This window comes from Dendrobates tinctorius, unplaced genomic scaffold (genome assembly GCF_039654945.1).
Source record: "Dendrobates tinctorius isolate UK_male_01 unplaced genomic scaffold, ASM3965494v1 ptg000005l, whole genome shotgun sequence".
In the NCBI taxonomy this organism is placed as follows: Eukaryota; Metazoa; Chordata; class Amphibia; order Anura; family Dendrobatidae; genus Dendrobates; species Dendrobates tinctorius.
The window spans coordinates 8611802-8636576 of record NW_027361673.1 but is presented as its reverse complement, the minus strand read 5'-3'; the positions used below and the strand labels follow the sequence as shown (position 1 = coordinate 8636576).

General features: G+C 41.1%; 1 protein-coding gene across 3 annotated transcripts in view; it reads left to right on the top strand.

The window, feature by feature from the left end:
• Nucleotides 1-3286: 3286 nt before the first annotated feature.
• ZNF385D (zinc finger protein 385D) overlaps nucleotides 3287-24775 on the top strand; it is a 615949-nt gene continuing 594460 nt past the window's right edge. The window contains exon 1 of one of the 3 annotated variants that reach the window (XM_073568247.1): nucleotides 3287-3551. In XM_073568247.1, the coding sequence (XP_073424348.1) occupies nucleotides 3496-3551 (56 nt within the window). In that variant the 5' untranslated portion in view covers nucleotides 3287-3495. The remainder of the gene's footprint in view (nucleotides 3552-24775) is intronic. The other 2 variants (XM_073568257.1, XM_073568267.1) reach the window with 2 other exon arrangements.

Below are 24775 nucleotides of genomic sequence, written 5' to 3'. Positions count from 1 at the left end.
TGTATATTTTACCTCCAGGTATTTTCAGCCCTAGATATTTTGTTCCCTGTATGTTGACCCCAGAAGCTGAGGGTGAAATATCTGGGGTCAAAATGCTAAGGGCAAAGCATCAGATGGTGACACTTCCAGGGACAAAATGCTGTAGGTGAAACATCCGGGGGCAATCTGCTGGGGGTGAAAAATCCAGGCACGAAAGATCCGGGGGCAAAACATCGGGCGGCAAACTGCTGGGGGCGAAACATCCGGGGGCGAACTGCCGGGGGCGAAAAATCCAGGAGTGAAATATCCGGTGTCGAACTGCTGGGGGCGAAACATCTGGGGGCGAACTGCTGGGGGTGAAACATCCGGGGACGAACTGCTGGGGGCAAAACATCTGGGAGCAAACTGCCGGGGGCGAACTGCTGGGGGCGAAACATCCGGGGGCAAACTGTGGGGGGCGAAACATCCAGGGGTGAAAAATCAGGGGGCGTACTGCTGGGGGCAAAACATCCAGGGGTGAACTGCTGGGGGTGAAACATCTGGGGGCGAACTGCTGGGGGCGAAATATCTGGGGGCAAACTGCCAGGGGTGAACTGCTGGGGGTGAAACATCCGGGGGCGAAAAATCCGGGGGTGAACTGCTGGGGGGCGAAACATCTGGGGGCGAACTGCTGGGGGCGAAACATCCGGGGACAAACTGCTGGGGACTGCTGGGGGCGAAATGTGCGGGGCTGAAATGTGCGGAGGCCAAACCTCCTGGAGGCCAAATGCTTTGGACGAAATGTGTGGGGGCAAGATGTACCCAGGGGCGAACTGCTGGGGACGAACTGCTGGGGGCGAACTGCTGGGGGCGAAACATCCAAATCCCCTTTCCATCAGACAGATGAGAAACATAGTTGTTTATTATTTTTGTTTTTTTACAGGGGACATGGGCATCAGACGATTATCATCATGTTGGACAGGTGAGGAATATGGTTGCTTATTATTTTTTGAATATCAGCCCTAAGCTGTCTGCATTTGCTTGGTTTGTTGTTAAAATAAATAATTTAAAAAACAGCATGGGACCCCTCCATTCTTGATAACCAGCCATGATAAAACTGACAACTGAAGGGTGCAGCCCACAGCTGTCGGTTTTGCCTGTGCTGGGTACCAAGAATAGAAGAGAATGCACATCATTATTTATTTAGAGCACAGGCACCGGCTGATGAATGCTCTCATCAGCGTTGCCTGCTCTTGCTGCTATCAGCAGGTGTACGCTCATGAGAGTAGTATTCTCTCATCAGCTGACAACTGTAAAAAGGTTACTGTCGATCACAGCTGGAGGTTCACATCTGACAGCATGGAAACAACAGCTCTCTGACTGTCGGTAACTATCTTACTGCCCACCAGACCTATAAGTGATTCTCACACTGTCACACAGATCACAGCGTGGGAAACAGCTGATGTTCAGGGTGCCAAAAGCAAACAGTAATACGGATTTCCTGGAGACGTCCGTGTTCGGGGGCTGTGCATAGACATTTTTAGGTGTTCGGTACAGACCCCAAACTTTACTGTTCGGGTTCATCCATCACTAGTAATTAATTCATTTAAATTCCTGGTCATTTATTAGCTGAGAGGTCCAGTGGACATAACTATCAGGGATTTGCTGCTTATGCAATGTCAATCAGTATGTAGAACTGCCCACTGGACTCCTAATGGTTCTTTCACACAGTGTTTGAATGAAGAGACACATGCTGGAAAGGATAAAAAGTGCAAATGGGGTCTTATCTTCATTAAATGGTAATAAAAGTACATGAACAGTGGTGCTCACAACCACTGATAGTGTTAAAGGCTGCTGCAAACCTACAGAGAAAGAAAAAAGGGATTCAGATCCAAGCTTTAAGCATTTTAATCATCAACACGTTTCAAAGTTTAACAACTCCTTCATCAGAACAAACAACTTTGAAATGCATTGACGGCTAAACCAATTAAAACTTGGATCTGCATTCCTTTATTCTTTCTCCACGGCAGCATATATTAACCCATCACTTCCAATTCTGTTTTTCTCATTTTTCCCACAGCGTTTTAGCACCTGTTGATTGGTCCTGTCGGGGATTACGTCCAAACCCCCCACAAAACGGGATTTGGGTGTATGTGTTGATGGGGCCATAGACTATAGTGAAGCCGACAGAGTGAATGCGGAGGTGTAGTAGACTGCATCTTCATCTGGGTGTCCATCTCCAGTAGACATACATGCCTGAAAATGATGCCATTCACTCTCTCTGCACTACTATAGTCTATGGTCCCATCAACGCATAGGTCCAAATCCCATTTTGCAGGGTGTTTGGACGTAAGCCCTGACAGGACCAATGAACAGGTGCCAAAGTGCTGTGTGAAAAATGAAAGAAACAGAATTGGAAGCAAAGGGTAAACATACACATACACCTGAATTACTTTTCGCAAGACGGGGGGGATGCTCATAAGCTTCGACGGGACCAACAAATGGGTGCCAAAACGCAGTGTGAAAGCATCCTAAGCTCTAAATCAGTAGGAATTAAAACGAAAAGAAAATAAAGTTTTACTGTGTGTTTTTTCTTCCACAAACGTATATAATATTCTGCTAAGATCTTCTTGTTTCATCCCTGTTGCACACATTACATATTGAATGCGATAGGTTCCCTTTACTAGAGCATTTGAAAAGGATTTTTAAACCAGGTAACCCGACTGGGCAAATACTTTTAGAAATCCTGTGCCATCTAGACCAATCCACTCATTGTGTTGAGATCATCTTCTGGCAAATGTCACAGCTGTTTGATTCACACTCAAGGTCAGTCTCCTTTATTTTCATTTCCAGGCTTTACCATGCCTTCTACGTTCACACTTTAGGCAATACTCTGCATCAAAATGCATAAAAGGCAATGCGAGAGAAAGCAAGCACGGTGCTCTATGAAAAAGATAACCAATCAATAAATCACTAACTCATGGATCATTCCACATAACAATTATTACAATTGCTTCTATTGTGCAATGCTGCTATCACCTAATTGCATTATTTATCTTATCAACTTTCCCTTGTCTACATTCCCAGCAGATCAGCCCTTGCATTGTCTAGAATAGGGAGAAAAAAATAATAACGCTGGAAAACAAGAACAAGGTTGATGAGACGTATCAATATATGTATACATTTTTCCTATCCAACTTGTTTTATCTATTCAGAATTTTATCACAACTCTTGGCAATGAGCATGTGAATGCAAAGCGAGGAAAATCCTTGCGTAGTACTCATAGGACTGATGTCACATGCAAGGCAAGGACATCACAAGGAGGAGTCAGATTACTGTAAGAATGGGCAGTGCAGTGTGCAGGCAGAGTAAGTGCTAGATGAGAGGGGATTGGAACAGGGATAAGGCTGTGCAGCACAACACTCATCCTAAACACAAGAAGCACTCATCATCATCACGGTTGCAGTGCTGGGTTCATTTTCACCCATTGAAGAATGAGATCTCCCTGCTTCCCATGACAGGCTTGTGCTGGAGTTAATGCAGAATACACAGCAGCAGGGTTGTGATTGGAATGAGAAACATTATGTATTTTGGTAAGTGCCTTTCCCTTATTGTGTTTCAACTTGTCTGTTTTGACATATGCATAATATATTCTCTGCCTTGCACAATTCTAATGCTCATCTTCTCCTTTAGCTCCTAAGGAGGCATTATTCCGCAGTCATTCCATTCAGCTGTCTCAATGAACTTAGTCTACATCATGTTTAACCCTAAGTTGGAAAAAGTTGTCCCAGTTTAATGTGTCATTTGTTAATTGCCTTCTGTTCCCTGCGCTCACTATATAGTGTTGCGAAGGAATTGAGTTCCTTTAAGAAACTGGTTACAAGCACAGTCCTAAAATACCTTACTTGTTCTAATAAGTCCTTAGAGGGCTCACTGCTTTTTATATAATGTGCTTGGAAGGAGTTTGGTTTCATGTTAGTTCTGAACTAGCTCAAGAGAATGGTTCTGTACCTGCTTGTAGACAACATGCTGTAATTTTCTGCTGCCAGTTATGAGCTGTAGTCTAGCACTATATCACTCAAGACTCTGCACTAGGAGATGTCATGTAGCAATACAGGCATTCTGTAGCACACCGCTCCCCCGCATACAAGGAACCCAAATTAGGCTCTGATTGTCTATTACCATGTTTCAAGTGTCCATAACCCTAGAAAGTAATCATTTTTTAACTTGTTTCCCAAACATTCCCTCTTCGTATGACTTTGATGCTGAAAATATGTGTTTTGTATGAAAAACAGAACTTCATTATATGAAGCGTGGTCATGTTTTCACTCAATAAGCAACATATGGTGAACAGTGATGTATTTGTGCAGAAAAAAAAATTAGGAACCACAGTAAAAAAAAAAAAAAAAAAGAAAGAACAGGGCTGCTTGAAACAGTTACTGGTACGTTACAATGTAATAAAATTAACATAAATAAAGTCAATGCAAAAGTTATTTTCTAACAGCGTGGGAAGCCTTGATATCATGCCTAGCTGCTATAAACAGAATGTATGTATGACATGTGTCGATTCCATAGTTTACATCAAGTCTCCAAAATATTTGTAGAATCGTCTCTGCCACTTAGTTACATGGAACGCAGAAGGAAGGAAGGCGCATAGTACTGATTCACTGTCATGCCTATATGTCATTATTATAATGTGAAAGTACCTGGTTTACTAAGGTGATATGTATAAAACATTATAGGTGATAGATTCCGTCCTGCTTGACCTTTTCTTAATAATAGTAGACAAGGCTATTAATATGGGAATACAATGTATTCAGTACCTTGATAAATTTGAAGCATGTTACATAAATCTTGTGTTTGTTTGTGTGTATGATATATATATATATATATATATATATATATATAATTACATACATGGTTATTTAGGTTGAAAAATGACCTAGGTCCATCAAGTTCAGCCTTTCTCCATAAATTATGCATTTTTTGTCACTATATAGTGAAGGTAGATATAATATAAGAATATATATATATATATGTATACACGTGTGTATATATATATATATATATATATATATATATATATAAGTATTCTTCACAGTAAGAGCAGTCAGACTCTGGAATGCTCCACCATAAGAGGCAGTCACTATGACTGTTTTTAAAAAAGGGCTGGATGTTTTCTTCACTATATAGAGACAAAAAATGTATAATTGATGGAGAAAAGCTGAACTTGATGGACCTAGGTCATTTTTCAACCTAAATAACCATGTATGCAATTATATATATATATATATATATATATATATGAGACGTCTATGCAATATGAAACATTCTTCAGATATACATATATATGTATATATTTATATATACATTTTTTTTCTTAATCAACTGTAGCATTTGATAAATGAATGTCATGGTTAAGTCATTGCTTCGGTGCAATCTTCAGAGATTAAGTTGAAAGTATTCACTTTGAAAGGCTTCCATGAGCCAATTGTGCCACGCAGTGTCATACTTAACAGCACTATTATACACCAGGCACTCTGAGCTTGTAAATTATCTATTTCAACAGCTGTAGCAATAGGCAAACAGTGTACACACTGAGCGGAACAATCATTCGCCTCTCCTCTAAGAAAACATGATGTTCCTATATTGCATGTTGTGCATAATGTTACAGAAATGCCACGTCCTTTACAAGCATATGCTAATGACAGGTAATTCCCTTTTATAATCACTTGGTCTACAGCCATGCGTTACTTAAGAACCGTGGAACGATAATAAAGGGGGAGTGAATTTGTGACATTTTCTTCAGGAAAAGATGCAGAAAGGTATATAGATATATCAAACTTGGAAATATGTCTATGATGGAAAATGGTTAATAGTTCTGTAGAATGAGTCACTGAAGGGCAAATGAAGGGTGGATTGAAACATTCACACCCTGCTGTTTGAGCCCATAAAGATCCATCATGAGGCATATATCTTCTAATTGTCAGATTTCACAGCCTTCCCTAGCTTTCTGGAGCAATTATTTTCAAATGCTGTCAAAAATTATAGTACAGGTTCTGCAAGACATGTATAATGCGGAATGGACGGTACATTTTGTAATTCACTCATAGTATTGGAGTCTTTGACAAAGTCACGTATAGAAAATGCTGAATTGCGCATCTTTTATCAATTCTCTTAATATTGGTTCCACGGGACAAGTCAACATTGCTTTTTACAATGATATCTGTTATAGTTACTATAGTTGTAAGATAGATCACAGCTATTAAATGAATTTTATTTCATGGATTTAACCCTTTTGATTGCCAGGGATGATCCACTCTATAATTTGAGACCAAAATACGCATAGCCCTGATCGCAAGTGTTAAAATAGCGTGTGTTAAAATAGCGTGAAAAGATCATATGGCACGGGCACAACACGGTATACTTACCCATTACTTGTCCAAAACTGTAACTTTTTATAGGGTACCTTGAATCACTGTCACTGATACAGTTCCCATAAAAGAGAACTAAAAAACAAGTTGGTATAAACATTCCTAATAGAACAGTAAAACCAGCTTATGTTTGGCTGTCACAAGCCTTATAGCAGACATAAAGTGTAATGCCACTTTTCCCATTGTAGATTGTTCTCCTCAAAGTAATGGAACCACTATGAAGGTTCACATTTATGGTCATTGATTTATGGACTATGAGTGTTACGTATCTAAAAGCCAAGGCTTAAGTTGGGACACTTTACTAAAGATGTCAGATGCTGATGGACTCCGGATTCAAACATGGAACTAGATCTGTGTATTTATGGGTTATTTTTCTTTCACCTGGGAGATATTCCTAACATTATGAGACATTTTTAGTTTCCTTATCCATAAAATTCAGAGAATTTTTGCTCTTATCAAAGATGGGAGTTTTTCCTTATAACATTAATGAAATATGTATTACTAGAGGCCATGGGGAACCTTTGATAAATAGAAGATCTGGAGGATTGTACAACTCCCTTGTCTGGTATTTCCGCAGATTTGGTGAAATAAATAACATTTCTTTCATGGAATGGAATTGACATTTTTAATGAATGCTTTCTATATATATTTTTTTTTTTTTACTTTTTTAAGGTTTAAGTGAGCATAAGTTCAAATATTCATAAAAAAATGATTTTTTTGTGGAGCAGTTTTTAATATATGTGCTGCATTTATAGTATTTAATTTAAACATATTACTTTGCTTTAGTTATAATTATCTATGTCAATGTTTTTAAAGCCAAAAAGTGGTAATACTGGATTAGAAAATGTATATTTTTTATCAGCAACGCTATTGTTCTTATGCTGCGTTCTGGTGATGCAGTTCATCTTCATTTACTTAAATTAAGTTGAGTCTTGAAAAGGAAAAAAAAAGCTCTTTAAAGGAAACCTGTTACTTGAAAAAAAACTATTAACTTACAGACATTGAATTAATCTGCATGTTATTAGCATTCTGAACCTGCCCAGTACCTGCATTTAGAACCCGCCGCCAGCTGGAAATTAACTTTATATTCCCCAGCTACATTCAGTAACAGAGGTAGCAGCGGTGCGGTTTCACTCACCTCTCTGTGTCTAGAGAGCAGCGGCTGTAACCATACTCCCAGGACTGACTGACACTGGCTCAGCATTAGGACTGGCTGTCAGTCAATGCGAGGGGTGCGGTGACCAAAATAGAGCCAGTACCACTCCCCATGACTGGAACCCTCAATTGAAACCCTAAGGCCGGGGTCACACTTGCGAGTGCAATGCAAGAAACTCACGCGAGTCTCTCGCCTCAATACCCAGCACTGCAGCCGGCACTCGGGACTGGAGTGTGCGGTTGCATCTCTTTCTATGCAGCTAAATGCTCCAGTCCAAACCGCCGGTGGCAGTGCCGGGTACTGAAGTGAGAGACTCGCTCGAGTTTCTCGCATTGCACTCGCAAGTGTGAGCCCGGCCTAAAGCTCAGGCTTCAGAGTGACTTTGGTTACAACACATCATGCGATCAATAATGACTGGATCCTGTTGCTACAGGATAAAAGGGTGGCATTTTGACCCATAGGGTACTTTAACTGTGACCAGCAACTCCCAAAAATTCCATCTGGGTCTGAATTCTTGTGACTTGCTGGTTGTGGTCTCGGTACCTTATGGGTTACAATGTGACCTCATTCACCTGCGATGTAGTAGTAGCACATAGGATTGTTTGGCTGTCTGACCTCTGTCATGACCAAACTTTCAGAGTAGCCCTAACTTAGTGCTAAGAAAGCACTCCTTCATCCTTGCCTTCCCTTCTCGAGCAAGCTGTTTCCAAAATGTCCATATATTTGAATTAGAACAATGGACATGCTTGGCTATCTTTCACCTGCTGAATTGGTGCCCAGAGGTCCTTTATTTCTATGACTGGTTTCAGATCAGTTGAAATCCCTGAAGTCGGATCATCATAAATCAGAGTATCCCATGAATATGCCATAAATGCTGTTGTTAAGAACATTCCTTTAAGCTCTGTGTTTAGACACCTGTGCTGCTGAAACATTCTCTTTGGTCAGCTATTGGCTTATGTAACCTGGACCAGTCATAAATATATAATACATGAAAGTGCAGAATGTATTCAGTATGTGTCTATTATTAGTTCCTTAAAACACTGGGTTAAGGTTTGGAGTCTGTTTTAATCAAAATGACTAATGCTCTTATATGGGAAAGTTGCCCACCTGTTAAAAGCTATGGTAAATGTTACGTTGATTTTATTGGTTTTTCCCCCTAAAGTGAATGATGTTTTTACTGCAACTTTTAAGACAATTGCAAATGAATTTTATAAAAGTTTTTTCTTCCTTTTCTTTCTTTGTCTCTGGCCAAAATAAAATTACTCTTCACTGCTTAGAACACTTGGCAAGCAGAATAGACTGCAGCAGCTGTAATGAAGTATTTGGAATTTTCATTTTATCTTTTTACAAGCTTATCATGGTCTCATGTGTAGACATTATAACATAAACAAGCTGAAGACATATCTACATTCTTCTACTTTACTTGGTTTCAAAGTAGGAAGAAAAGGGTCATTCAGTGTTAAGGTCCAGTTATAGGCGCGCTTGTCCCGCTACTACCGTTGTGATAAGTTTTAGTTTAACAGTTTATGAGTAAAGTCTCTTAATTTAGAAATACACAGACAGATATGATAACTGATCAGGTGGTTACTGAGTTTTTTTTAAAACAGGTTTCAAGACTAAGATTATTCTTGGCAATGGTTGAAAAATATATCCACCAGCACGCTCGGTGAAGGGGCCAAGGTGTGTGGCAAGGACTGCAGCACATATATCTATATAATAGTCCAAAGGAAAGAAGGGAGCACTCACCATTTTGAAGGTTGATTCTTTATTCACAAGCAGGTAAAAACATTGAGGTGCCAGAGAAAAAGTGGAGACAACGTAGGACTACGGCCGCTTTGCACTGCAAGTACTTCCATGAGTCCAAGGACTTTGCACCACAATGTTTTTACTTGCTTGTGAATAAATAATCAACGCCCGGAATGGTGAGTGCTGCCTTCTTTGTTTTTGGACTTTTATGCTGCACTTTCTTCTGGCTGGCACCCCTTACACCGGGTTCTATCACACCGGTTGTCTCAGGAACTGCCTCACTCAGGTGCATTGGTGCTGGCCTTCCTGCCTGGTGCTGGCTCACATTCTGCTCTCCACCAATTGATTATTTCTATATAATAGTTGCTCTGCTGGGCATAGCAGAGTTGCCGCATTCACCTCAATAGATGACTACTATAGTACTAGTATGTAGATGCTTTACAGGTATGTAGAGCAGAAAATGATGCAGCACAGCTCCAGCACCATGATCCTTTCCAACAGCAGATCAGTGGGGGGTCCTAATATTTGTACACCCACCAATTAGATTTAAATGGACTGCAGAGTACATCTATACTTCACACGGTACAGCCTGGCATAGCTCAGTAGCTGGGCTAAACTCATCATTCAGCATGTGCTATGTCAGTGAGCACTGAGTGGTACACCATTATTCATAAACGAGCCTTAATGTTTATTTAGTTACCAACATAACATTCCGGCTCTATGCATACATTAATCTCTACATTGCTGTGTAACTGTAGAAAAATATACACACCCTCTGCCTGCTGTCATGATCCACGAGCAGCTTGGAAGCTGAACTTCGTCATCTACAATATACACATTTTCAGCACACTTAGTGCTTAGCAGAGATGAGCAAATCTTTCAAAATTCTCTTGTCTGCCATCTTCCAAAATGCAAATTAGACTATTTTGCAGATAAACTTGCACTTTTATTACATGTAATACAACTTAATTCAGTAGACAAAGTCATTTTGTATTATTTACCAAGATGTTGTCTACCTTCAATAGGTAATGCATTGAGTTATAGTATTCTCCTTCAACTACCTTCTTAAAAAGAATCTGTCAGTTTATTTAACCATTGTAACCCATCTATATGGGCATGAAGGTCATAGGAAGCTAAAAAAATGGTACCTTGATATCTACGAAATGATGTCTTGTTCCAGAGAAATCCATGTTTTTCTTATAAGTAAATAATCTGTTAAAGACTTTAGGCTGGACAAAGATTTGCATATTATGTAACTGAATATAGTTATAACTGACATAATCTGCTGCTGTCATCTCAGTGCTTCAGCTTCCACCTCACAGACAGCCAATGTTGCAATACAGCGGAGCTGTGAGAGCTGCAGCAAATTTGTTTGTAAGGAGACAAAGTTCAGTTCTGTATTGTTCTTTGTTAGTAAAATGTCTCACACTGGTAACACCTCTTTTCATTTAAAGGGAATCTGTCACCACCTGGGATGTAAATAATTTATTAATATCGGCATACAGGTAATAGAAATGTTACACTAATCCTACCTGTATGCCTCATATTTGCAGCAGTCTGGTCAATGATAAATCGTTATTTATTTCTGTATCCTAATGATTTCTTCCAGGCTCCAGGGTGTGCAGTGCTTGGAAGAAATCTCTGCATCTTGTCTTCATTATCATACCCCCCTCCCATCAGTGACACAATGTCCTGTGATGTGTAATGGTGACCCCTGGATTCCACGCCCGTGCCCTGCCATAGTGTGATTATATAATACCTTTGATACTGATAGAGGAGAAGGTGGTATGATAATGAAGACAGGAGGCAGAGATTTCTTCCAGGTACCGTACACCCAGGAGCTTGGAAGAAATAATAAGCATACAGAAATAAATAACTATTTCTCAACAACAAGACCACAAACATGGGGCATACAGGCATAACAAGTTTAACATTTCTATCACCAGTGTGATTTTTTTATCCACTCATCATCAAGAATCCAGTTTTGCTTCTGAGTTTCTAGAACAACTCTTATTAGTAGAAAGTATGCTTATTTAAGAAATATATCAATCAATGAGACAGACCTTTGGATGTCAATAGAATAATATGAACTTTCACAGGAAGCTGACCTGTCATGCCTACATAGATTTTACGGGTTCACCTGCATGAATATGAAAAAAATAATATATATAGTATATTCTGTTTAGTCCACATGGAATTATGGCTATAATAGAATAGACCCTAATGTATTTTACCTACCGTAGGTAAGACACCATGAGATTGACACTATATCTACTGCCAGACCATTGTTCTTCTGTACAAGGTGTAAAATATTGGAAGGAAGTAGTGATGAGCGAGAATTCTCGTTGCTCAGGTGATCTCCCAAGTATTTTGGCGCGCTCGGAGATTTAGTGTTTGTTGACGCAGCTGCATGATTTGCGGCTGCTAGACAGGCTGAATACATGTGGGGAATTCATAACAAACAGGCAATCCCCACATGTATTAAGCCTGTCTAGCAGCCGCAAATCATGCAGCTGCATCGACAAACACTAAATCTCTGAGCATGCCAAGACACTCGGAGATCACCCGAGCAACGAGTATACTCGCTTATCATAGAAGGAAGCCATTCCCATCTCTGGGTGGTCTTGGAAAACATCTTGGTTTGGTAAACACTCTAGAGTTTTTAAGCCTCTATTCAGGCAGATCAGTTGCCTGAGATATTTTATTCCTGACCTTGACTGATCACATGTTTGATCAGGCTTACCACCTCTATTTGTGACATCAACCTTTTTGATACTTTAAGAAGTGCAGAAGGTTTATAACCAGTTGTTGGTATATATTTCCATCTTGTGTCCTAACAATAGGATAAGAAGCCAGAAAGTTAGTCAAGTTTACCTTCTGTTGCTTTGAGGCTGGAATATATTGCATGTTCATAGGATGAAACCAAAATAATAATGATGTAAGATAAAATCTTCAGCTTAACTTGGAGTTGCGAAACCGCTATTTTAATTATGGATTCATCCACCAAGGAACTAACATTTTCCATGAAGCCTTTTGTTGTTTTATTGAACCTGGAAAAGGTCTCAATTGAACAAGTTCAGATGGTTCCTGAAATTGCTATGCCTAAAATTCAGCATGCTGAGTTTTAAGGAAGCTATACTAGGGGATTCCAGGACAATGTATCTCTGGATAGTCTGATCAGTTGTTAGGAGCAATAATGAGATGTACTTTGAATGTATGGCATACAGTAAGTATTGAATACTTATGGGCAAATGATAAGCCAGCCTGGATGTCAATGGAGGCTCAAAGTCGGTTGCAAATAACTTTTAAGGATAATACCTGATGATAATATAAGAGCTTGAGAAAAGCTACTTTTCTTTGAAGGCTATGCAGAATGATTAGCTTACATCTACAATTATTACTGCAAGGATAGCTGACCCATTTTTAGAGCAAATGGCCCAAGTAAGATCTACAGTGTACACGCTATATTACCATTGCATACACATAACACTGAGGAGAGTGTTAGTATACAGTTGTGGCCAAAAGTATTGACACCCCTGCAATTCTGTCAGATAATACTCAGTTTCTTCCTGAAAATGATTGCAAACACAAATTCTTTGGTATTATTATCTTCATTTAATTTGTCTTAAATGAAAAAACACAAAAAGAATTGTCCTAAAGCCAAATTGGATATAATTCCACACCAAACATAAAAAAGAGGGTGGACAAAAATATTGGCACTGTTCGAAAAATCATGTGATGCTTCTCCAATTTGTGTAATTAACAGCACCTGTAACTTACCTGTGGCACCTAACCGGTGTTGGCAATAACTGAATCACACTTGCAGCCAGTTGACATGGATTAAAGTTGACTCAACCTCTGTCCTGTGTCCACATTGAGCATGGAGAAAAGAAAGGAGACCAAAGAACTGTCTGAGGACTTGAGAAACCAAATTGTGAGGAAGCATGAGCAATCTCAAGGCTACAAGTCCATCTCCAAAGACCTGAATGTTCCTGTGTCTACCGTGCGCAGTGTCATCAAGAAGTTTAAAGCCCATGGTACTGTGGCAAACCTCCCTAGATGTGGACGGAAAAGAAAAATTGACAAGAGATTTCAACGCAAGATTGTGCGAATGTTGGATAAAGAACCTTGACTAACATCCAAACAAGTTCAAGCTGCCCTGCAGTCCGAGGGTACAACAGTGTCAACCCGTACTATCTGTCGGCATCTGAATGAAAAGGGACTGTATGGTAGGAGACCCAGGAAGACCCCACTTCTTACCCCGAGACATAAAAAAGCCAGGCTGGAGTTTGCCAAAACTTACCTGAAAAAGCCTAAAACGTTTTGGAAGAATGTTCTCTGGTCAGATGAGACAAAAGTAGAGCTTTTTGGGCAAAGGCATCAACATAGAGTTTACAGGAGAAAAAAAGAGGCAGTCAAAGAAAAGAACACGGTCCCTACATTCAATAATGGCGGCGGTTCCCTGATGTTTTGGGGTTGCTTTGCTGCCTCTGGCACTGGACTGCTTGAGCGTGTGCATGGCATTATAAAGTCAGAAGACTACCAACAAATTTTGCAGCATAATGTAGGGCCCAGTGTGAGAAAGCTGGGTCTACCTCAGAGGTCATGGGTCTCCCAGCAGGACAATGACCCAAAACACACTTCAAAAAGCACTAGAAAATGGTTTGAGAGAAAGCACTGGAGACTTCTAAGGTGGCCAGCAATGAGTCCAGACCTGAATCCCATAGAACATCTGTGGAGAGATCTAAAAATGGCAGTTTGGAGAAGGCACCCTTCAAATATCAGGGACCTGGAGCTGTTTGCCAAAGAAGAATGGTCTAAAATTCCAGCAGAGCATTGTAAGAAACTCATTGATGGTTACCGGAAGCGGTTGGTCGCAGTTATTTTGGCTAAAGGTTGTGCAACCAAGTATTAGGCTGAGGGTGCCAATACTTTTGTCTGGCCCATTTTTGGAGTTTTGTGTGAAATGATCAATGTTTTGCTTTTTGCTTCATTCTCTTTTGTGTTTTTTCATTTAAGACAAATTAAATGAAGATAATAATACCAAAGAATTTGTGTTTGCAATCATTTTCAGGAAGAAACTGAGTATTATCTGACAGAATTGCAGGGGTGTCAATACTTTTGACCACAACTGTACCTCTTGAGTGTTCTAACTGTAAATCAACATCTATGTGATCTTATTCAATAAAATAAATAGCCATGCTAATCGCATCATAGCCCCCAATGGGAGTCCTGCAGACCCTACCCCTGTAAAATACAGAGTTTTAATGGTATAGGAAGCCAATGTCGCTTAATTGGGTGAAATCTGTTGTCGTGTCTGATACCATAATTAGGAGACACATGAATACACAATATTAAGTGTTTTAAATCACAATCATCTTTTGGTGGTACTTTGGTCTGTATATTTGAAAATTGGAATATAGCCATGTTATGCTGAGTTTTTCAGGCTGTCAAGTACCTTTTACCTGTTAAGGGAATTATAGTAAGCATTATCCATCTTAAATCTCTTGGTCCAAAGGTTTTGTCTCTATTCAACCACCCACATTGCTGACAAGCCTTCAAAGGTGTCTCCATTCATCCTCTAGGTTTTCTCCAAGTGCTCGGGCTGGATTATGCAGACATAAGAGCTGAGAGAATATCATCCAAGTAGATGGCTCTTGTCTCCTATGACAGGTGGTATATTCATTCACCTTCTGAATTGTTTCCAAGACCTTTGACTGAGTTTATTAGACATCAGAGCGTTCTCTAGTCGATAAACCGTATTACCAAACAAACGTGACTGTAATATACGCAGAACAAGTCCTTGTCCACCCCAAAGGTGGTGTCTAAAACCTGGGCAGTATCTGGGTCCTCCCATGAATTGCCTGCAGAAAGCTTGGCTGCAACATCCACATTGAAAATCCTTAGCCTGCTAGAGGTGGTGTCTGACATTGAGCACTCTCGTGCTCGTTGGCCAGATTGCAGTCACAATGTTGGTTGTAACATCTACATATATACATGTGATTGCAGAAACATGCTGTGAATTTTGGTGTTTTCAAGCTAGCTATGTCAAAGTGGGTGGAGCTGGGGTGGGGCAAGGGCCATGCAACAGTATGACACCACAAGTTATCTAATTCATGACAATCTGTGGCATTCTCTACACCAAGAATCTCACCCCAGTCAGCAACTGGAGGAACATTTGTGATGAAGCGCACCGCACAGAGGCTTGCACGTCAAAGAATCTGTAGCATCTGACTCCTACATATCCCCACATCAAGACCGATGAGAAAATCGCAAGTCTTGATGAATTTGGGGCTATAAATGCAAGTTCATCAATGCAGTGTGTGTATGAATAGGATGCACCAAATTTTTAACCATTAGTGATGAGCGAGTATACTCGTTGCTTGGGTTTTCCCAAGCATGCTCGGGTGTCCTCCGAGTATTCTGGCATGTTCGGAGATTTAGTTTCTGTTGATGCAGCTGCATGATTTGAGGCTGCTGGACAGGCTGAATACATGTGGGAACTCCCTAACAAACAGGCATTCCATACATGTATTCAGGCTGTCCAGCAGCCACAAATCTTGCAGCTGTATTGACAGAAACTAAATCTCCAAGCACCCCAAAATACTCGGAGGACACCCGAGCATGCTCGAGTAAACCCGAGCAACGAGTATACTCGCTCATCACTATTATCCATCCTCTTTCAAATTAGTGTTGTAGTCCATCATTCATTAGTAATTCTCCTGGAAAAACTATTCTTATGGATCACCCTCACAGATCTATGGCGGCAAGGAAGCTAAACTTATTTTTACCTTAGTCAAATCTGCTGCCATGTTAGAGGACAAGGTCAATTAGAGACCTGATGTTTTCTCTGCAAAAGTTATTAATATATTAATTAACACCCTAAGAAGCTTTTCAATGGCGCGTTACATGACAGATTGTCAAACAGAGACCGAGAAGCCCAAAACTCATTGCTTATGAGCCATAAAGCACGAAACAAACATTACAAAAACTACAGCCCTCATCATGGAAGCACAAAGGTCTGGGTGATCCAGAAACACTTGCTAAAACTTTATGTGAAATCATGAAGATTAGGTCTAAAATTCAGTAAAGACCTCAAAAGAAAAGAAAAGAAAATATGTTCAAGTCACCTTATATTGTGTTCAGGTGTCAATTAAAATTTCCACCTGTTCTATCAGCTCTCAAGGAGGAGAATTTCCCCACATGTTGTGTGGTATCAGGATGTAATGGAACACTAGCTTTACTCTATTGAGAATACTCATGCTAAAAGGGCCTATATCTAGCTACATAGTGGTTTTGATATGTATTGTAAATGGTTAAGGGTTTTGCTATGGCCTTATGCAGACCTCAGTGTTTTTCATGTATGCAAAAATATTATACCGTTCTTATCAGAGTTTTAGATCCGTGTGTCATTAGTATTTATCATGTGTAACCCATGTAAGGTGAGCATGTGTACAGAGAATGAAGCAACTAGGAATAGACTGTCTTTCTCAGTAAAAGACATTAATTTCTCCTTAGCTACATTGTGTTGGACAACCTGGAAGAGGAGAAGCAGCAATAGAGGACAGGAGAACTGATTGGCTGGGCAAGCTGGAGAAGAAGAGAGGCGCTAACTGCATTGGAGAATGGGATGTGGGGTTGTCGGCCATTATTGGAGGGAGACAGTTATGATACAGGAAGAGAGTGAATGCTGATAGTTCTGCAGCCCCGTGTGAGAGAACAGAAAGCTATGGAGCTGCACCTCAAAAAGAAACCAGACAGGTCGCCTGGAGTTGCCCACCACGATCTGGCTTCCGACATAAAATAATCCTGCCTTCCATTCCTAAGTCACTCGACCTTGAAGCTCCAGGCTGAAACCCTGTGTGTCTATAGAACTGCTACATCAAGGAGGGAATTTCTACTGCTGGGACTTATGGTTCCACTGTTAGGAAGTATATTAAAACTATAAGGGAGCACTGATGGAACTTGTGGTTCCACAGTTGGGAAGTGTACTAAAGCTACTTACATAGGAACAGGAGGGAAAAATGGCACTATTTAATGGAAATTAGGGTATACTACTCTGGGAACTTCAGTGGTTTGCACCATCTGGTCATATGTTAGCATCATTGGAACCTAGAGTCAAATTTTAGATGAGTATGTACTAAGGGACCCCTTCATAGATCCCTAGCTCTTGACTTTCAAGTTCAGGCTCCATGACATTAATTTCTTCACCAGGTAATTCTACATCCTCTAAACTCTCCCCGACCAGTGATGGCAGGGGTTTGATACTGGGCCACACTTTTCTTGAGAATCTTCTCCCACTGACTGGTCTGTACGTTCTTGGATTGCACAGCACCAATCATATCCATCTGTAGTATAGCTCATATTCATTACTGAAATATCTATCTATACCTTAAAGAACTACCTCAGGAATAGTCAATTGATGATGCCAAAGAATGCCAGGGCTTGACTTAAGGGCCCGTTACACATAGCGATATCGCTATCAATATCGCTGTCGCAGCTCACTAGCGACCACTTAGCGATGCACCAGCGATCCATATCGCTGTCGGGAATGCTGGTGCATCGCTAAAGGTATCGTTACACTAAGCGATGCACCAGCGATCCCGACAACGATATGGATTGCTGGTGCATCGCTAAGTTGTCGCTAGTGAGCTGCCACACAGGCAGATCTCACCAGCGACATAGCAGCGGTCGGAGGTCGCTACTTACCTGTCAGACGCGGTGATCCTGATGTCCTCCCGCCCGCGTCCACACGTCACTCGTCGGCGCCACAGGAAGCGCCCGATGAGAAACGGCCCAGGACGTTCTCGCGCGATCAGCGACAGCCAGCGGGGGAGTCGGTCAGAGGTAAGTATCACATGTAGCAATATTGCTAGCAATATTGCTCCTACATCACAAAACCAGTGACGTTACAGCGATATTGCTAGCGATATCGCTATGTGTAAAGGGCCCTTAAGTGTAACGGTACCCTTATCATTGGTACAATTTTTGCAACCACACATGGGCCCAAGAGTTAAGGGGGGCTATTTCCACCTCCAAAACAGGTGGCTTTGTGCATTATGATGAGCTATTGCACTACAAAGAGCCCATATACTGTACTCTCACAGGGGCCCTTTTTTGTGTCTGCCAGTGAGGAGATCGGTCAGCTGGATGAGCTGCAGTGCATTGTGGTTGCTGCAATTGGATGTTCTGCCCTACAAGCAGGAAATGCTGATGATGGGTCTCTAAACACTTCTACCTCATTTCTCAGGCTTCACTCTATAGATCGTGATATCAGGCATCCAATCTACCACCACATAGGGTTCTGAACACCATCGGACAGCAAGCTTGTGTTTTCAATGACTGCTCAACTGATCGATGAAGACTCTGTCTCCTGCAAAACTTGGTTTTGGACTATGTGGTTTTGTTTTGTTTCACCACCCCTTATCCTATCCTTTAAGATGTTACAAATGTAATAAACTCTATTCATCTGTGGTGTTGAAAAAAACAGACATGTCTCCATGAATTTTGCAAGGACAGATGGTCTGAGGAAAAACATGCAGATGTGAATAACAGCATAAATTGTAATGGGTCTGTGTGCTATCTGTTAAAAACATAGATAGGAGATTCGTGTGCAATGTGGACATCTGAATGAGGTATAGATAATACATTCAATCTGCACAATGGATAGAGTTAAGTGTGGACTCATCTGCACACCAACAACAAAAAATAAATAAGTAACAGCTATTATAGTGTACAGTAAATAGAATATCATGACAGAATAAAGGATACAATGGCAATAAGGATAGTGTACTAGCCTCATATGACTGTTCTTTTCTCAACCTTTTTACACAAAAACCTATTTAAATAATTTTTAAATTTTCAAATGTTTGACGTGTTTTGTGAAGATATTCAGGATAAAGTTTTAACGAAATCTTCCTAAAAGAACAGTTGGCTTATATAGTTTTTTTATAGCATAAGGCTGCTTTCACATATCAGTTCTTTGCCATCAGTCACAATTCGTTGGCTTGACGGATCGACGGATGCATCGCAGATCGTGAAAAACTCATGCAACGGATCCGTTTTTTGCATGCCCCACTTTTCAGTATTTTAATTTCCACAAAAATTTAAAATAACCAATATATTTCGTTCAACTTCACAATTGTGTTCCACTTGTTGATTCTTCACCAAAAATTTACATTTGGTATCTTTATGTTTGAAGCATGATATGTGTGAAAAGGTTGAAAAGTTCCAGGGGGTCAAATGCTTTCGCAAGGCACTGTATATCTATAGATAAATCTCCTAAACTTGGACTTTTTTAGCATCATGTTTTGTGTATGTAAGGCTAAGTTCACATTAGCGTGTCTGTGAGCAGCGTATCACCTGTATGCACAAGCGCATGCCAAAATGCATTTTAACGCATGCTAACGCTGCATTTTTTATCCACATCAGCTTAAGCTTGACGCCAAAAAACCGCTGCGTGTGCATGCGTGCATTCTATATTTCCAGGATAATTTGTGTATGCGGACAATGCTTTTCCAGTAGAATTTCCTTGACACAAGCCAAACACAATGAGCGTGTCTCATGGGATTTCTCTATATAGACCCTGCACAGATGAACTCCTCATCTTTTTCTGCTGTATCCAGCTGCAAGATGGATCTTAGTGTGGAGAGCTTCAATTTTAATCTTGATTTGTCACTGAAATTGACTTTTGCATTTGCTGTGGCTTGTGAAGAAGAAAGATGAGAAAGACAGAGACGACGTCGTCTTCGCTATTGACAACCCACTGCTCATACACCGAGCTGTGTGAAAACGAACAAAAGTTCTTCGACTATACAAGAATGTCGGAACAGAGCTTCAATGACTTGCTCCTACGTGTCCGAGGATCCATCATCAGGCAGGACACACAACTACGTCGAGCAATTCCTGCTGAGGAATGTCTGTTGGTGACCCTGAGGTACGTAATTTTGAAAAAGAAACACTATTTTAGTATTATTGTTATAAAAGCCATGTACTGTTTTTTTTTTCATTTTCTGTTCTGCAGATTCCTGGCTATCTTACATTTTCAATTCCGGATTGGAGTGTTCACCCTTTCTGGGATTGTTGGAGACTCCTGCCATTCTTTATGTGACATTCTGCATGAAGAATTCCTCCAAAAATTCACAACTGAACTCTGGCTGGAAAATTCCAGGACATTTGTAATTTTCCAAACTATTTGGGGGCTGTGAATGGCAAACACATTCAAATTCTGAAACCTGCTGGAAGTGGATCTGAGTATTTCAATTACAAAAAATACTTTTCGATTGTTCTCATGGCAATTACAGATGCTAACTGTCGATTTGTTGCCATGGACGTTGGCTCATTTGGACGAGGAAATAACTCTCAGACTTTCAAAGACTCTGACATGGGCCAACATTTGAATGGGAATAATTTCAATTGTCCAACACCACGACCTCTTCAGAACTTTGAAGGACCGCCAATGCCGTTTGTTGTGGTTGGGGATGAGGCGTTTCAAATGTGTGCCAACCTCATAAATCCATACTCTAGTAGGGACTTGAATCATACCAAAATGATTTACAACTTCCGACTGACAACTGCACGAAGAACTCTTGAGTGTTCATTTTTTCTTTGATGGCATTTTGGGAACAGCCAATAATCTAAAAGGAGATAATTGATGAGGTTGTCAAAGCATGTGTTGTTCTACACAATTACATCCTGGCAAAAGAGGAACCCCACTTAGAACTTGAGGAACTTGTTGCTAGCACATTGCAGGATTGCTAAGATCACCCTCTGAGGACAACAGTGGAAGTTGTCCAAATGAGGGATAACTTTGCTGCTTACTTTGTTTCGGATATTGGATGTGTTTCATGGCAAGGCAAAATAGTTTAATCTGCTTGCATGTACCTGTAATATTTGCTTACTACACCTGTTACTATTTCACTCAACAATACAATACACACATATGTGTGTTTTCAAATAAAGAGACAAAGAAAACATAGAGATTGTGAAAACAAAATATAATTTTATTAACAAAAATACTAAAAATTGTTTCTTTTAAATACAAAAAATGTAACAAATAAATTACAATTTTTTTAAGGTTCATGGTCGGTCCGATGGTGTCATATTGTGGACCTGGGGGGTGTTGGGCTGGGATGATTGGGTATGAATTGGTGATAAAGAGGTTACAGGGGAAGGGGAAATAAAATGTAGGATTAGGTCACAGATGGTGTGGTCTACAATGTCACGGATGGGACTAATTAATGGGGCAGATGACACATTGGTAGCAGATGGAACATTGGGAGAAGGCAACACATTAGGAGTTGAATATAAATTGGAAGGGATAGATACTGGATGGGAAAGACCCAAGGGAAGGTGTAGACAGATTGGAGAAAAGAAGACACAATGGGAGGTGAGGGTGGAGGTGGTGGGTACTGTTTTTGGTGTTGTGTTATTTTCTTTTCCCAGTCTTTACTTTCGGGTGCTGAGCAGAGTCAGTACTGGGCACCTGTTTTTTGGTGTTCCCTCGGTGTTTCTTACGTGTATGTTTCAGGGTTGCTGCACTCGACGGTGTAGTGGAAGCTGCATGCTGCAGGGGTGCTGCAATTGGCTGAATAGTGGAAGTTGCATGCTGCAGGGGTTCTGCACTCAGCTGCGTGGTGGAAGCTGAATGCTGCTGGGGTGCTTCACTCGGTTGCATGGTGGAAGCTGCAGGGGTGCTGAACTCGGCTGTGTGGTGGAAGCTGCATGCTGCAGGGGTGTTGCACTCTGCCACATGGTGTAGCTGGGAACTGGAGGAATCTGCCATAATGTCCAGCAGTGGTGTTGAGGATAGTTGACTTGAGATCTGTGCAGTGGTGCTGGCGTGTTCTGCCACTGATGCTGTATTGGTCCTTGTTGCCTTGTAAGCAAAGAAATGTGTGCCTGCTGGTGATAGCCTGACTGTGGGTGGTAGGTTTGGGACTGCTGCATGGCTTGTCTGTAAGCATCCTGACAGGCATTCATTACATACAGCTGGGGTTCAGATGGAAGGCTCTCCGACATTCCCCGCTCTATTGCGGAAGAGAAATGTTGCGGCGGTCTCTGAAGGTCATCTTCCAGGCGGTCAATGCATCTGTGGACTTCCTGGAAAAGTATGTTCACCTGAGTGAATGAACCCACTTTCCAGTCTTTCTACAACGGACTTCATCCCATCCTGGAAGATGGAGCTTAAGTGATGATGACCTCTTCCAGGACCTCTGCCGCTGGCGAGCAGACCCAACAAAACCAGTGAAAGAGGGCTGGGAGAGGGGAAAACCTGATGAACCGGCTGCCTGTTCCCCAGCCTGTGAAGCCTGCCTGGTTGCTCCATTGCTGGTGGATGATTGGGACTGTTCTGTGGCTGTTCAATGAGGGACCGCTACAACTAAGGACGATCCAGGTTCTGTGGGACTGCGCGAGGTTCTGTGTGGAAAATAAATTAAAAACATTACTAAAAAAATAAAATAAGTTTATATAGTAAAAAATTACACATGGCCATGCTTAAAATTTATAGTAATACAACACAAAAGATACTCACGTTCGCTGAGAAATCGCAGGACTCAGGAAAGACATGTGATGGTATTTGCATATCTTTGGAGCAGCACCACTTCGAACTCGAATTTCCTCTCTCATATCCTTATTGAAGTGATCCTTTATCGAGCGCCAATGGACTTTTACTCTCTTAACTGTGAAGGAAGAAGAAAAAATTAAATAAATAAACTGTAAAACAAGGCACCTACATTTACAGGTTCACTGACGTGTCAGACCACATTGCAATGCTTACAAAAATCCTCTCTGTCTTGTGGGGTGGCATGGTCCCAATCAGCCATCAGCAATCTGGCCACTTCTTCCCAGAGTTGTCTAATCAATCGTGAGTCGGAATTCTGATGATCATGAGTGTCCCACAACACTACTCGCTCTTGCTCAAGAGGAATCAATTGGTCATTGTCAAAAAGGGTTTTCCTTCCTCACGTTGTGGAACCTAGACATCAAAGAAACAAAAAAAAACAAAGCAAAAAATAAATTATATGTCATATAGTTTTAAAAATACAAAACTTAATCCAAATTCAGTTACAACTCTGATAAAGAAACTACTTACACGCCGTCTTTCCACTCACGAAACTTGAGTCCGACAACCCTGGGAAGATTCATTTCCACTTGACTGCTCTTGCTCTTCCGCAATGGAAGATTCCTGTAAAGAAAATACATGATTTTCCACAGGTGTAGTATTGACAGTCAATACATACCAATCAGTATAGCAAATGTGATTACATAATCGGTGTCATGTCTACTCTGGGAAGCATTCTGGTCTTCACTGAAGGACATGTTGGAATAGCAGGCATCAGTCAAGTGAAACACTAGATACATAACAGAAAAGAACAGATAAGAAAAAAGAGACTACAACAATGTAGCCAAAGGAAAAGAAAAGGCAAAATTCAATAAATGCCAAGACTTACATTACAGGCAGTAGTGCAACAGTATAGCAGTCAGGCAGCACAGAACCGGGGCGCAGCACAGCACCAGGACAGCTGCACACCACTGGACGCTATAAATCAGGGACACGAGAAATCAGGGACAGGATTAAATATCCAGGACAGGAGCACTGCACAGTACCATACCACTGAACATGAGAAATCAGGCACAGGACAAATCCGGGACAGGACTAAAAATCCAGGACAGGAGCACCACACAGTCTACCACAAAGTGATGAAGAGTGTGAGACATAGTAATTAAAAAGTACAGACACTCATAATTAGTGGCAGCTGAGAAGCCAAGTACCACAACACCGGACATGAGAAATCAGGCACAGGAGATATCTAGGACAGGACTAAAAATCCAGGACAGGAGCACCGCACAGTCTACCACAAAGTGATGAAGAGTGTGAGACATAGTAATTAAAAAGTACAGACACTCATAATTAGTGGCAGCTGAGAAGCCAAGTACCACAACACCGGACATGAGAAATCAGGTACAGGAGAGATCAGGGACAGGACTAATCCAGGACAGGAGCACCACACAGTACCACACCACAGGACACAAGAAATCAGGCACAAGAGAAATCCGGGACAGGACTAAAAATCCAGGACAGGAGCACCACACAGTACCACACCACCGGACATGAGAAATCAGGCACAGGAGATATCCGGGACAGGACTAAAAATTCAGGACAGGAGCACCGCAAGTCTACAACAAAGTGATGAGTGTGAGACTTGGCAGAGTGTGACACTGGGCAGAGCAACATGGTAATTGAAAAGTACAGACAATCTTATGTACTTTAAGTAGCAGCTGAGAGGGCCAGTACCACACCACCGGACATGAGAAATACGGGACACGATAAATCTGGGACAGCAACACTGCACAGTCTACAAGGAACAGAAAGCCAAACATAAGTACAGAGTACAGACTGCAGTGAGAGAGACAGACAGACATTTTCAAAGGTTCTATACTTACATACAATCTTGAGATCACATCCAAGGTCTTGAGA